Genomic DNA, 13,469 nt, shown 5'->3' on the forward strand with positions numbered 1-13,469 from the left:
GTCTCTGATCTTACCCGGTGTTCATTGATGAGAAGGTCCCGAGCAGCATTAAATATCAGTGTGTGAAGGTGTTTTGAATAAAACACCAAGGTGTAGTCATAATCAAAGCCATAGATTTCAATGTCTGACAGGCTCATCTCATTGTTTGAGAAGATGGCATCTGGATTTAACAAGTTGCTCATAATTGAAGGAACCAGTTCTAGAAGTAAAGGAGGAAAAAAGACATTATACCCCATGATAAATAAAGGTTAGCATGACAAAATGAGTAAACAAAATGAGTAAATTAAAGCACAAGAGTAATTAGCTTTACCTTGAAAACATGATGCTAAGTGGAAGAAGCCAGTCACAAAGAGTCGCATATTGTAGGATTCAATTTAAATGAAATGTTTAGAATAGGCAAACCCCTTGAGACAGAAACTAGATTAAGTGGTTGCCTAGAACTGGCAGGATGGAGAGAAACAGACTGAATGCTAATGGACATAGAGTTTCTTTGGGGGGTGATGAAAATGTTTTAAAGTTGATTGTGGTGATGGCTGAACAGTTGTTTTGATGATACTAAAACCCACTGAATGGGAAACTAAGAGAGTGAATTGTATGGTAGGTACACAACATCCTAATGACTGTTATAAAAAATAATTTGCTTCGACATCACAAAAAGATTTGCTTTTCTTTAGAAAACAACATATGCCAGTTACAGATTTTAGAAGATAGAGAACCATGCAGATAATTAAGTATCACTCATCATACATCATCCAGAAGAAAAATTATATGCATTTTCTACCAATATTGTTCTATGTATATGGTGTACATAGTTGACCTCACATTGTACACACATCTTTGTATTCCACTCTAATATTCCATCATAATGTGTTCTATCGTTACAGAGTTTCTGAGAATATAACTTTAAATCATCATATATGATTGATATATTGTGCCAAATCAGCCTTTTACTCATACACATTTATGACTTTTCCTATTTAAGAAACAAAACAAAAGCAAAAAAACACAAACCTCACAGTAATAAGTACCTTCAGATGTTCACCTTTGCCTTTCTGGTGATTTCCTCCAGACAGATTATTAGAAATGTAATTAACCCCAGGATATCATCAGGGTACCCTGGATTCAATGTTAGTTTCGAGTTCTTGTTTTAAGCAGTTCTATTTGTAAGGATTGCTATTTCACGACTTCTATTCTTTCTTGAAGGTTTTCCAAAAACTCATCTTATCATACAACTTTCATGAGTTCACCACACCCTTTTAAAAATCTAAGATGCAATATGGGAGGTCAGTGATTTTATTTTCCAACATCTTGAAACATTTTGCTATTTTCCCATTGCAGGAATCATTTCACCACTGTGAATACAGGGTGGGAGGTGTGGGTGGGTGTGTACTCAGTCGCTAAGTCATGTCTGACTCTTTGCAACGCCCTGGACTATACGCCAGGCTTCTCTGTCCATGGGATTCTCCAGGCAAGAATACTGGAATGGGTTGCCACTTCCTTCTCCAGGGGGTCTTCCCAACCCAGGGATTGAACTTGTGTCTGCTACATTGACAGGTGGATTCCTTACAAGTGAGTCATCTGGAAAACCTATTTCATCATTATTTCTCAATTATTCCCACCCATGATTTTTAATCTGCCTGCCAATGCAGGAGACATGCGTTCGATCCCTGGGTTGGGAAGATCCCCTGGAGAAGGAAATGGCAACCCACCCCAGTATTCTAGACTGGAAAATTCCATGGACAGAGGAGCCTGAGGGCCCATCCATGGGGTCGCAGCATCAGACACGACTGAGCAACTGAGTGTGCACATACACAACAAAGCAAGAGAATGACAGGAACCTGGCCAAGATATTGCAGAAGTAAAAGAAATTAACACTACAACATCACCCTTCAGTTTCCTCATTGCCCTGCCTGAAGTATCGAATCATTTTCAGGAAAGTATATCCAAGAAGTCTGAAGATACCATCTTTGCAGTCATTTTCTTAGCTTTCATGAAACACAGTTGACAATTCACTGTGTGGAATTCTATTTTCCACCCAGAGTGGCAAAAAGCATCAACCTGCCAGAAGAAGGCATCTCACAATTATCAGATGAGTCAAAAGATAAACGCAAAGATACAGAAAGCAACTCTCTAGAGTCTAATAATGATGGCGAAATTAATCACACAAGTGAAACAGACTATGAGTCTTCAATAACCACATCCCAGATGAAATTTAGGATCAGGGGCTGCATACTATATTTTTTTTTTTTTTGCATACTATATTTTTAAAGACAAGGAAATATAATATTGTCATCCAGTCATTTCACAAGTAGTCACTTAACACAAAGAACCTCCTCATGCAACATTCTGTGACAAGAACACAGACCATCCCATTTTGCTAAAAGGATATGGGACAGCATTCTCTCACTTTTTATAATGCTTGTGCACCAAAAACTTACCTGAAGCAGTTCATCAACAGACAAATGCTGAAGACAGGTGACTTCATGGAAATAGGTACAAAACCACCACAAAAACACAAGCACACAGAAAGTGAACTGTCCACATCTTATGAATGAAACTGAACCGTGTGTATTCTACTACTCTTTACATTAATAAGAACCACCTCTGACTCCATCATAAGAGCTAACACTTATTAAGGCCTTATTTTTATTAAGATCTTAACCATGTATTAGGGGCTTCCCTGGTAGCTCAGATGACAAGAATCTGCCTGCAATGCGGGAGACCTGGGTTTGATCACTGGGTTGGGAAGATTCCTTGGAGAAGGTGATGGCAACCCACCCCAGTATTCTTGCCTGGAGGATCCCACAGATAGAGGCACCTGGCGGGCTACAGTCCAAGGGATCACGAAGAGTCGGACATGACTGAACGACTTTTCTTTCTTTCTTTCTCTTCTTACCATGTATTACATACTCGGAAGCACTTTGTATCACCTCATTTAATCCTTATGACAACCTTAGCAAGCAAAAGCTCTATCATCCCCCATCTGATGTAAGAAAACATTAGAGACACACAGAAATCATACAATTTACTGAAGGACAGACAACCACTAAATGAATGGCAGAGGTAGGATTTAAACCTGGGAAGTCTGGCTTCAGAATCTATACTCTTGATGCTCCTCTGCAAGATTAGGGGAGTCAACAAGCATTTGAGAAGCAAGTATTTATTTTCTAAATAAAATGGAGTCAATCTTTCTTCATTTTAATGCTTACTATAGAGTCTACAGTGTTCCCTCCTTCCCTCTGCTCACTTTTTTCTCACATTATCCACTTCTAAAGAGCCACCTGAAATATCCAAGAAGTGTTACTTTAACAGGGTGACAACTCTAATTAGGGGACCATATGAGCCACAATGACATATTCTGAGCATTTCAGAAAGCTCCTTACACCTCACCTGTAGGGTTGGATCCCATTGAGAACCTAACAGAAGCCATGGAATTCTCTCCCCACAGAAAAACACAAACACAAATCTTATGGAAAACTTAAGATGTCACATTACACTAACTTTAAAACCAAGCCTTCACATCCCCACACAGCATATCCAGGCCAAAGACAGCAAATGAAGGAATGAACAAAAGAATGAATTTCTCTCCCATTGATAACCTAGACATGACCGAGTCTACTGAAAATCAAGCAGTCAAGATTCACCAACGATTCCATTTCTTCATTAGATTCTTTCGTCAAAATCAATGAGATAATAACCTTGGTCTTGTTTTTCTTTTCTACAAATAAGATTCCCCTGAAGATAGGAAACACATTTTAAGAAACTTGAAGGCAGACAGTTCACAGGAACTAGTCCTGAGGAAGGGAGAAGCCAGTGGCTCTTCAGCATCCAACGTCGAAGAGCATCTGGCCTCACATTATCAACAGGTCACTACCCAGGATGTCACTTTCCGAATAGGACCACATAGCACTGTCTGAACGAAGTAAGTGAAGGGGATCACTTACAGAACGACCAGAAGCTCCTCTTTCACAAATGACCTTTCCAAGGGAAGTTCTCACAGCCTGCTGCCATTACAAGTTTCCATTTAGACCTGGAGCTGGCAGGAAAGTCTCTCTCCCTTTCTGCTACCTGAGAAGAGTATGTGAGGCCCTCAAGGAAACACGACTATGCAGGAACACGGTGCTGACAGTCAGCACATCTCCAGGGGCTGCCCAGGAATGAATTCTCCACTGTTGGGAAAGCCCGCGGTGTATCCATCACATGAACATCACCAGAAAGCGTGTGTGTTTAATTAGTCATCACTTGAAATAAACACCAGGAACATTAGTAGCTTAAAAGGAGCTCAACACCCCATGCAACCACTTCAAGAAAGTGCTAAGAATTAATGTAAGTCATTACAAGGCAAAAGAAAAGAACACCAACCACTCAGACAGAGAGAAACAATCTGTCTAAACTGTGGACTCCAAATTTAAACAGGAGGGCCTTTGACTAGTCAGTTATGTACTTGCCCAAAGCAGAGACAAGAGTGGGTACAAACTGAGAGAGCAAATTCCTTTTGCACACAATGAGGACAAAGACGTGGAGAGACAGTTCTGTCACTCTGCCCAAAGCTCCAACCATAGCTGGGTTCCCAGGTAGCCACTGTGAGCCGGGAGGTGACCTTTCCCGGCAGGGCGGCAAGCTGGGCACCCCCTGCAGACTCACACGTTGCCCACTTGCTCATCCCATGGAGCGCTGGGACAACCAGCAGACCACCTACAGGCATCATCTGTGAGCTTCCTGAGACTCTGTCTTTGCTTATTTTTATGATGATAAAATATGCATAACATAAAATTTACAATTTGAATCATTTTAAGTGCACAGCACAGCAGCACTAAGGTGAGTCACACTGTTGAGACCATCATCACCATCCTTCTCCAGAGCTCTTTCCTCTTGCAAAACTGAAACTCCACACCCGTTCCACACTAGCTCCGCATTCTTCCTCCCCCAGCCCCTGGCAATCACTGTTCCACATTCTGTCTCTAGGAATGTGACTCATATATGGAGAATCATACAGCAGCTGTCTTCTGGGGCTGGCTTATTTTATTTAGCATAATATCTTCAATATTCATTCATGTTGGGGCATGGGTCAGAAGTTCACTCCTTTTTAAGCCTAGGTAATATTCCATTTTATGTCTATTCACATTTTGCTTATCCATTCACCCACTGAAGGACATTTAGACTGCTTCCACCCACTAGCTATTGTGAACAATGAATAATGCTGCTATGCACATGTGTGGTCAAATATCTCTCTGAGCCCCTGCTTTCACTTCTTGAGGGTATATATCCAGAAGTGGAATTGCTGGCATATGGTAAATGGGATTGTAATTTTTTGAGGAACCATCATACTGTCTTCCACAGTCACTGCACCATTTTCTGTTGTTTGGGGTCCTGGTTTTCTCGTTTGTAAGATCACCACAGAAAAATTCCTTCCTTGCCTTAATTTTATCTTTACTACTGACAGAGAAAATGAATGAAATCAGAACTTAGGTACAGAGTCAGACATTTTCCACCTGTTTAAGGAAATATTGTTAAACTGTGTAAATATTTAAGTTTGGGAAATACAATCTTTGCCAAGTACTTCGTGATGGCACTTTTCTGAACCCTGTGATGTTCAGAAATGCACGATGACTCTTCTTAAAAGGTCTCCAGTCTAACGGAGCAGCGCATGGGGATAGCGCTGAGTAGAAATCTATGGCCTGAGTCATATCAAGAAACACTCATAATGTCCTCAGAAAGGCAACATGACTGTCCCTCAGCCCTTGGGGACACAACCCTGGGAAGCTCTGAAGGGATCCACTCCCTGTTCTCAGCACCATCCCAGGAACAAGTCAGATAAATCAGGAGAGGGGCGTAAGGGGTGAGCTGAACCAAAGGAGGTCCTCGATGGAGCCTGTGCTGGGCAGGGACAGGGTGCCCTGGCCTCTGGGCCGCCCGATGTGGCCGGGCCACCTCGCGCTCACTCACATTCTCTCCTTCCAGGCACTCGGGGATTACAACCCTCTCTTCACCCCTTATCCTGGCCACTCACTTCTGCTCTGGCCAACGGGCTGTGGGCAGAAGGAACCATCACCTCCTGCCACAGCACGCGCCGTCCCCCACTCTATCAGAGAATCGTGCACGAGGCTTCCGTGACACATACCGCAGGGGACGGAGGAGACCGACAAGCTGGCAGGCCAGGCCACCGCATGCAGCACGACTGCCCTGCAGAGGAGCCCGAGGCTCCAGAAGACAGGGCAGGAGAGAGAAATAAACTGCCGTTATAGCTGCCTGTATTCAGCCACTGAGATTTCTGGTGTCTGGTCACTGCGCACAGCTCAGCCTAATCTCACTGACGCACCTTCTATTCCTCCAGTACGCTCAATTTTTCTGAGAAACTACCCCACCCCAGCATTCAGACTGTGTGGTCTTGGGGAAGTTCAGTTCCTGACTCTAAGAGGAAACACGTGATCCAGACCTGGTCAAAGAGAACCCGAACATGCATTCATTTGGGACAGCCACGGAACACCCTCTAGCCAAATATCTTCACATGTCCCCTGAAGCCACAGGGAACCAACTGAGCCCAATCAAGAAAATTTCTGGATTTATAAGGGAATTTCAAGAAAGAAACATTCATTTTTCCCAAACATGGACCTAAGAGGATATAAATCTGGAGATATGAGGGGGTCACCTCTAAGAACCTAAAAAAGAGGCCAGTGGGGAAGAGAGCAAGGTCAAGACACAGAGAGAAGCCAGCCGACCACATCATCTGAACCTGGATCAAGTCACGCTTGAAGCTGCACCAACCCACAAAATCTCTCTCCAAGTTTCCCTTGTAATTAAACCAGTTTGACTCAGGCTTTTCTTTTTTTTAGTATTGCTTGTAGCTGAAGGACTCCTAACTAAAGGTTCATTTCAAGGATATTCAGGTTCTCAAACTTCTTACTGCCTACAAACTTCAACTTTTAACGTGGCATCAAAGGCAGTCCCCACTTAGACTTTTATCTGTCTTCCCAATCTGAAATCCTCCTTCATATGCCCTATTTTCAACAAGATGGACCATCTACTAATCTGTGTTTTCCAGAACATACTGTAACTGAACACCAGCTTGAATAATATTCTCTCTCTTTGCCTAACTAAACAAACACTGCTAAGCTTATGGGAAGGATGTTGAGTAAGATTCTCTTTCAGGCCGTGCTGTAAAACAAACACCATGTGAATAAGTTATGGTTTTTTTAACCATTAAAAAGATAGGGGAAATATATGGACTACTATTTATTTCATGTAAGAACATAACTTCCCAATGTAAAAGCAATAGAATAAATCACAAAAGAAAAATATCAACAGATTTACAGTATAAAAATTTTAAACACCTGGGTATCAAAAACAGGGAAGGGTTATATTAGACAAGAAGACAAACAGCAGCAGACTAATATCCTCAGGGTAAACAGAAGTCATACAAATCCAAAAAATGAAAAGATAGAGTCTCTCTCTTACAAGAAAGGAAATTATGGAGACGCAGACCCAGAGAACAGACTCGTGGACATGGGCGATGGGGAGGAAGGAGCGGGTAAGACAAATGGAGAGTCGCTGGAAGCGTGTACAGTTAAGACATGTAAAACAGACAGTCAGCGGGAATTTGCTGTTGACTCAGGAAACTCAAACCAGGGCTCTTACAGTCTACAAGGTGGCAAAGGGTGGGGGGTGGGAGGGAGGTCCAAGAGGGAGGGGACACGTGTATAGCCATGGCTAATTCATGTCGGTGCATGGCAGAAAACAGGCCAAACTGCAAAGCAATTATCCTTCAATTAAAAATAAATAAAATTTTTTAAAAGGAAACTAAATGGCTTATAAACATAAATGCTCAACCATTCCAATTATTTTCTAAAGAGCAAATTAAAACAATTGGATATTTATGAGCCGCTCTCTCTGAAACGGGATTACAAATGGTTTTAGTGTCTTTACCTCAACATTTTTTTTCTATAATAAGCATGTGTTACTTGGTTAAGGAACAAAAAGAGGATGCAACTTTTCTCTGATAAGACTGCAGTGGTATTTCTGTTGCTGCTGCTGTTGTTATTTGTATCTGGCTTCTTTCTGTTTTCAATGATGGAACACAGAGTGGGTACTGGTGCTAAGACTAGGTAGCTTCACTCCCTGCTGTTTAAGAATATAAGCTGGTTCGACCTTTCTGGAAAGAAGGCTGGCGATAAGTACCAAGAGCCTTTTAAAAATATTTGACCTAGTAATTTTCCTTCTAGGAATACATGCTAAGGACATATTCAGAGATACTGATAAAGATTTATATGAAAGATTTCACTGCAAGTTATATTAAAAAGCAAAACCTGGAAGAAAACATGCTCTTCTTGGAGGCCCAAACATACACATCTCAGACACCTGAGCTCAGGAGACAAATATGGCAACAGGAAAACGCTCAAAGAGAAAAGCTGAAATGCAATTGAAAATCCTTAAAGTTCAATTTTTTTGTAATGCGAAAACCACAACCCCAGACATTAAGATGACATTTTTCTTTAACTAATTACTTTTTCTTTTTGGAATATGGCCTAGACATCAAGCTGTTCTCCTAAAAAAAAATTTAACAAAAAAGAATATAAAGATATGAAGTCTCTTAGGAAGAAACAGAAAAAGCAAAATAGGAAAAAGAAACAACTTTTTTCATGGAGAATTTTATAGCTTAAAAAAACAGAAGAAAATTCTCCATTTTTCCTCATTTACAGTCAGTCTTCCAAATCCTTAGGTTCCACCTTCACAAATTCAACCAAATGCACATAGAAAATATCCCCAAAAGAAAAAGTTCCAGAAAGTCCCAAAAAGCAAAACTTGAATTTGCCACACGTCAGAAACTTTATACTATAGCCTTTATACTGTATTCACAACTATTTACACAGCATTTACATTGTATTTGCAACTACTGACATAGGATTTACATTTATTAAGTATTACAAATAACCCAGAGATAATGTAATGCATATGTTACAATGTGCCAGGTACCATTTGGACTTTCATGGTGGCCCAGTGGTAAAGAATCCGCCTGCCAATGCAGAAGACCCAGGTTCAATCCCTGGGTCAGGAAGATCCCCTGGAAGACGAAATGACAAGCCACCCCAGTATTCTTGCCTAGAGAATCCCATGGACAGAGGAGTCTATCAGGCCAAGTCCATGGGGTTGCAAAAGAATCCGACATGGCTTAGCAACTAAACACCAGGCTCCATATGAAGCATATACATGGACCCCCACTTAACATGAGACACTAGTTATTATCCTCACTTTACAGGAGGAAAATGAAGATGAAACAAGATTACCAGCTTGGGGTCATAATTCATTGCTTACAACATATCTCTAAGTTCTCCATCGACAAAAGTGAGGGCAAATTTTAAATATTTGTTTTCTCAAATCTTAACTTCAGTTAATATTTCATAGTACTCCTATATTTCATGAATATTCATAAATATTCGAAATCAATTATGAACTAGTTCGTATTTACTTAACACAGCTTCAAATTCTTTTAACATTCACAGGTAGATTGAAAACAAGGGTTCAAAATTTATTTTGAAACTATACATACAGATTGAGAGCTCGCTTCGGCAGCACATATACTAAAATTGGAACGATACAGAGAAGATTAGCATGGCCCCTGCACAAGGATGACACGGAAATTCGTGAAGCGTTCCATATTTTTAGAAATTGTGAAATACACACAAACAATGGAAGATTACTCAGCCATAAAACGGAGTGAAATCTTACCATTTGTGACAACATGAAAAGACCTTGAGGGCATTATGCTTAGTAAAATAAGTGAGACAGGGAAAGACAAATACTAATGATATTTCTTATAAGTAGATTTCTTATAAGTAGATTTCTTATAAATAAATACATACACCCAAACTCATAGATACAGAGAACAGATTGGTGGTGGCCAGAGGTGGGATCGGGGTAGATGGGAGAAATGGGTGAATTGTTTGTTTTTTAGTTTAAATAAACTGAATTTTAAAAACAGAAAAAAAAAAAAAAAGACTATACATACAGATTGAAAACACATTTTAAAAAGTGAAGGAATTTTTTGTTTCTAACGTGAAGCAGTATTTATATTTCCCCCAAATGTTTCCACAAATGAACTCAAAGTTCTATACCCAAATTATAAACCCTTAAACTTTTCATTTACAAATGCCAATTAAAAATAAGAAAAAGGCAACCCCTATGATAGGTGATTTTCTCTTAGCAAACCACCACATTACAACTTCCTTCTGACAAGTAAGACTTGGATAAAGGCCAGTCAGTTCTGCCACTGACAATTTCACATTCTCTGAAAAATGTTAATTTGTTCTAGTGTAACTAATATGTTAGGGGAACAATATGACCATAACACAAGTTTCATAAGTATCTTTAGAATATGGTTTCCTGTCAACAAATGTTGCTTGATATGTGTCCACTTAATATACTTTCTGTTGATACTCTGGCCACCTGATGCAAAGAGCTGACTCATTTGAAAAGAACCTGATGCTGGGAAAGATTGAAGGCAGGAGGAGAAGGGGACGACAGAGGATGAGATGGTTGGATGGCATCACCGACTCAATGGACATGAGTCTGAGTAAGCTCCAGGAGTTGGTGATGGAGAGGGAGGTCTGGCGTGCTGCAGTCCATACGGTTGCAAAGAGTCAGACACGACTGAGCCATCTGAACTGAACTGTTGATAATTATAGTCAGAGAAATAAAATTGCATGGCAAGTATGACCTGCAATCAGACAATTCATAAGAGCACAATACTATCAGACTTTAGAGATTTAAAAACAACCATTTTTCCAGAAAGATAAAGAACATTACAGCATACTAACACATATATATGGGATTTAGAAAGATGGTAACGATAACCCTATATGCAAAACAGAAAAAGAGACACAGAAGTAGAGAACAGACTTTTGAACTCTGGGGGAGAACGTGAGGGTGGGATGTTTCTAAAGAACAGCATGTATATTATCTATGGTGAAACAGATCACCAGCCCAGGTGGGACGCATGAATCAAGCGCTCGGGCCTGGTGCACTGGGAGGACCCTGAGGAGTCGGGTGGAGAGGGAGGTGGGAGGGGGGATCGGGATGGGGAATACGTGTAACTCTATGGCTGATTCATGTCAATGTATGACAAAACCCACTGAAATGTTGTGAAGTAATTAGCTTCCAACTAATAAAAAAAAAATTAAAAAAAAAAATAAAAACAACCATTTTTATACAGATGGTCAACAGGCATTTGAAAAGATGCTTAACATCGCTAATATTGGAGACATACAAATCAAAGCTACAATGAGGTACCACCTCACACTGGTCAGAACAACCATCATCAAAAAGTCTACAAGTAACAAATGCTGGAGAGGGTGTGGAGAAAAGGGAAGCCTCCTATCCTGTTGGTGCGAATGTAAGTTGGCACCATAACTATGGAAAAGGGTATGGAGGTTCCTTAGAAAACTAAAAAAAGATTTACCTCATGATCCAGCAAACTCACTCACGGGCATATATCCAGAAAAAACAAAAACTATAATTCAAAAAGATACACATACCCCTCTGTTCATAGCAGCAGTATCCACAACAGTCAAGACATGGAAAACAACCTAAATGTCCCCAGACAGATGAATGGATAAAGGAGATGTGGTACCTAGAAATAAAGAAATACTGCTGCTGCTGCTAAGTCGCTTCCGTCGTGTCCGACTCTGCGCGACCCCATAGACGGCAGCCCACCAGGCTCCCTTCCCTGGGATTCTCCAGGCAAGAACACTGGAGTGGGTTGCCATTTCCTTCTCCAGTATAAAGAAATACTACTTGGCCATAAAAAAGAACAAAATAATGCCTCTTGCAGCAACAAGGATCCAACTAGAGATTACTAAGCATGTGAGAAAGACAAATACCGTATGATATCACTTACACATAGAATCTAAAACACAACACAAACAGATCTATTCACAAAACAGAAACAGACTCACAGACACAGGGAACAGACTGGTGGTGGTGGGGGGCCGGGAGGGGGGGTGGAGCGGGAGGTCGGGGTTAGCAGATGGTTACAGTAAGAAGGTCCTGCAGTAAGGACAGGGAACTGCATTAAACATCCTATGATAAACAATAACGGAAAAGAGTATTTTAGAAAAAGAATGTATATATGTATAACTGAATACTTTCTTGTACAGCAGAAACCTTATAAAACAACACTTCAACTTAAAAAATGTTGAATACAATAAGAAATGAAAACAACTATCTTTTGCCAGAAACCGTTTTCTCCAGTATCTCTACTAACCATTCAGTTGCGCATCACTTTTACTTCCGCAACAGCCCAATAAAAAGATGCCAACACGAAACAGCGCCGCAGGCATCCTTCCCACCGTGAAGGTGAACATCTATGGGGTTCCCTGCCCAGCGAGCCCTAACTCTTAGCTAAGAAATGTTCCTTCGCCACCTCTAAACACACCCCAGCCCTCCAGCTGCAGCTGTTCAGACTAAAACACTGGACTTGTGCTGGGCCATGGCTAGGGTCCCATCTCCAGGAGTTGGGGGTACTTGCCACAAACCAGGCTAAACCAGAGTCCTTCCCTTGTTTCTCTGTTTTTACCATACAGCTTTTTGTTTGTTTTTGGTCCTGCGGCTTAAGAGATCGGAGAAGGAAATGGCAACCCACTCCAGTGCTCTTGCCTGGAAAATCCCATGGACGGAGGAGCCTGGTAGGCTGCAGTCCATGGGGTCGCTAAGAGTCGGACACGACTGAGCGACTTCACTTTCACTTTTCACTTTCATGCACTGGAGAAGGAAATGGCAACCCACTCCAGTGTTCTTGCCTGGAGAATCCCAGGGATGGCAGAGCCTGGTGGGCTGCCGTCTAGGGGGTCGCACAGAGTCGGGCACGACTGAAGCAACTTAACAGCAGCAGCAGCTTATGAGATCTTAGTCCCCTGATCAGGGACTGAGTCTGGGCCCTCGATGGTGGAGCACAGAGTACTAACCACTAGACTGCCAGGGAATTCCCTGTCTTTATTATATACCTTTACTGAGTCAGAAATGAAATATAATAAACTACAAACAGAGCATACAGTGTGATGAGCCTTGACACACACAGACAACAATGAAGCCGTCACCAAAATAAAGATAATAAATGTATAACCAACATCCCCAAACACTTCCCCCCGCCTTTCTGAATCCCACTTCTCCCTCTGTCCCCTGCTACTCTTCTTCTGGTCAGATTCGCTTGCATTTTCTAGAACTTTATATAAATGGGATCACCCAGTATGTAACATATTTGTAAAGTAGTTCTCTCACTTACTAAGCACTCAGAAATTTTTTAATAAGCACTTACTCCACACCTGCTTTGTGCCAGACACTGTACAGGACATTGTGTGGGGAATATGAAAAAATAATAATAAAGCGCAAGTTCTGTAGTAAGCAACATCCCAGGCAGAGGTGGGAGACCAGGAAATATCACGCTGATGGGTAGAGACAAGGAACTTAACATGAGGCTG

The 13,469-nt window shown here is 41.2% G+C and overlaps 1 protein-coding gene and 1 non-coding gene across 2 annotated transcripts in view; one reads left to right on the forward strand and one right to left on the reverse strand.

Moving 5' to 3' along the window:
- Nucleotides 1-13,469, reverse strand: part of NT5DC3 (5'-nucleotidase domain containing 3) — a 63,590-nt gene that overhangs the window by 40,326 nt on the left and 9,795 nt on the right. Inside the window, exon 2 of the mRNA XM_065937951.1 lies at nt 15-199. Coding sequence (XP_065794023.1) covers nt 15-199 — 185 coding nt within the window. The remainder of the gene's footprint in view (nt 1-14; nt 200-13,469) is intronic.
- Nucleotides 9,552-9,658, forward strand: LOC136156643 (U6 spliceosomal RNA). The gene has a single exon (XR_010661134.1). It is a non-coding gene; the product is annotated as a U6 spliceosomal RNA (small nuclear RNA).

Source organism: Muntiacus reevesi, chromosome 1, assembly GCF_963930625.1.
Source record: "Muntiacus reevesi chromosome 1, mMunRee1.1, whole genome shotgun sequence".
In the NCBI taxonomy this organism is placed as follows: Eukaryota; Metazoa; Chordata; class Mammalia; order Artiodactyla; family Cervidae; genus Muntiacus; species Muntiacus reevesi.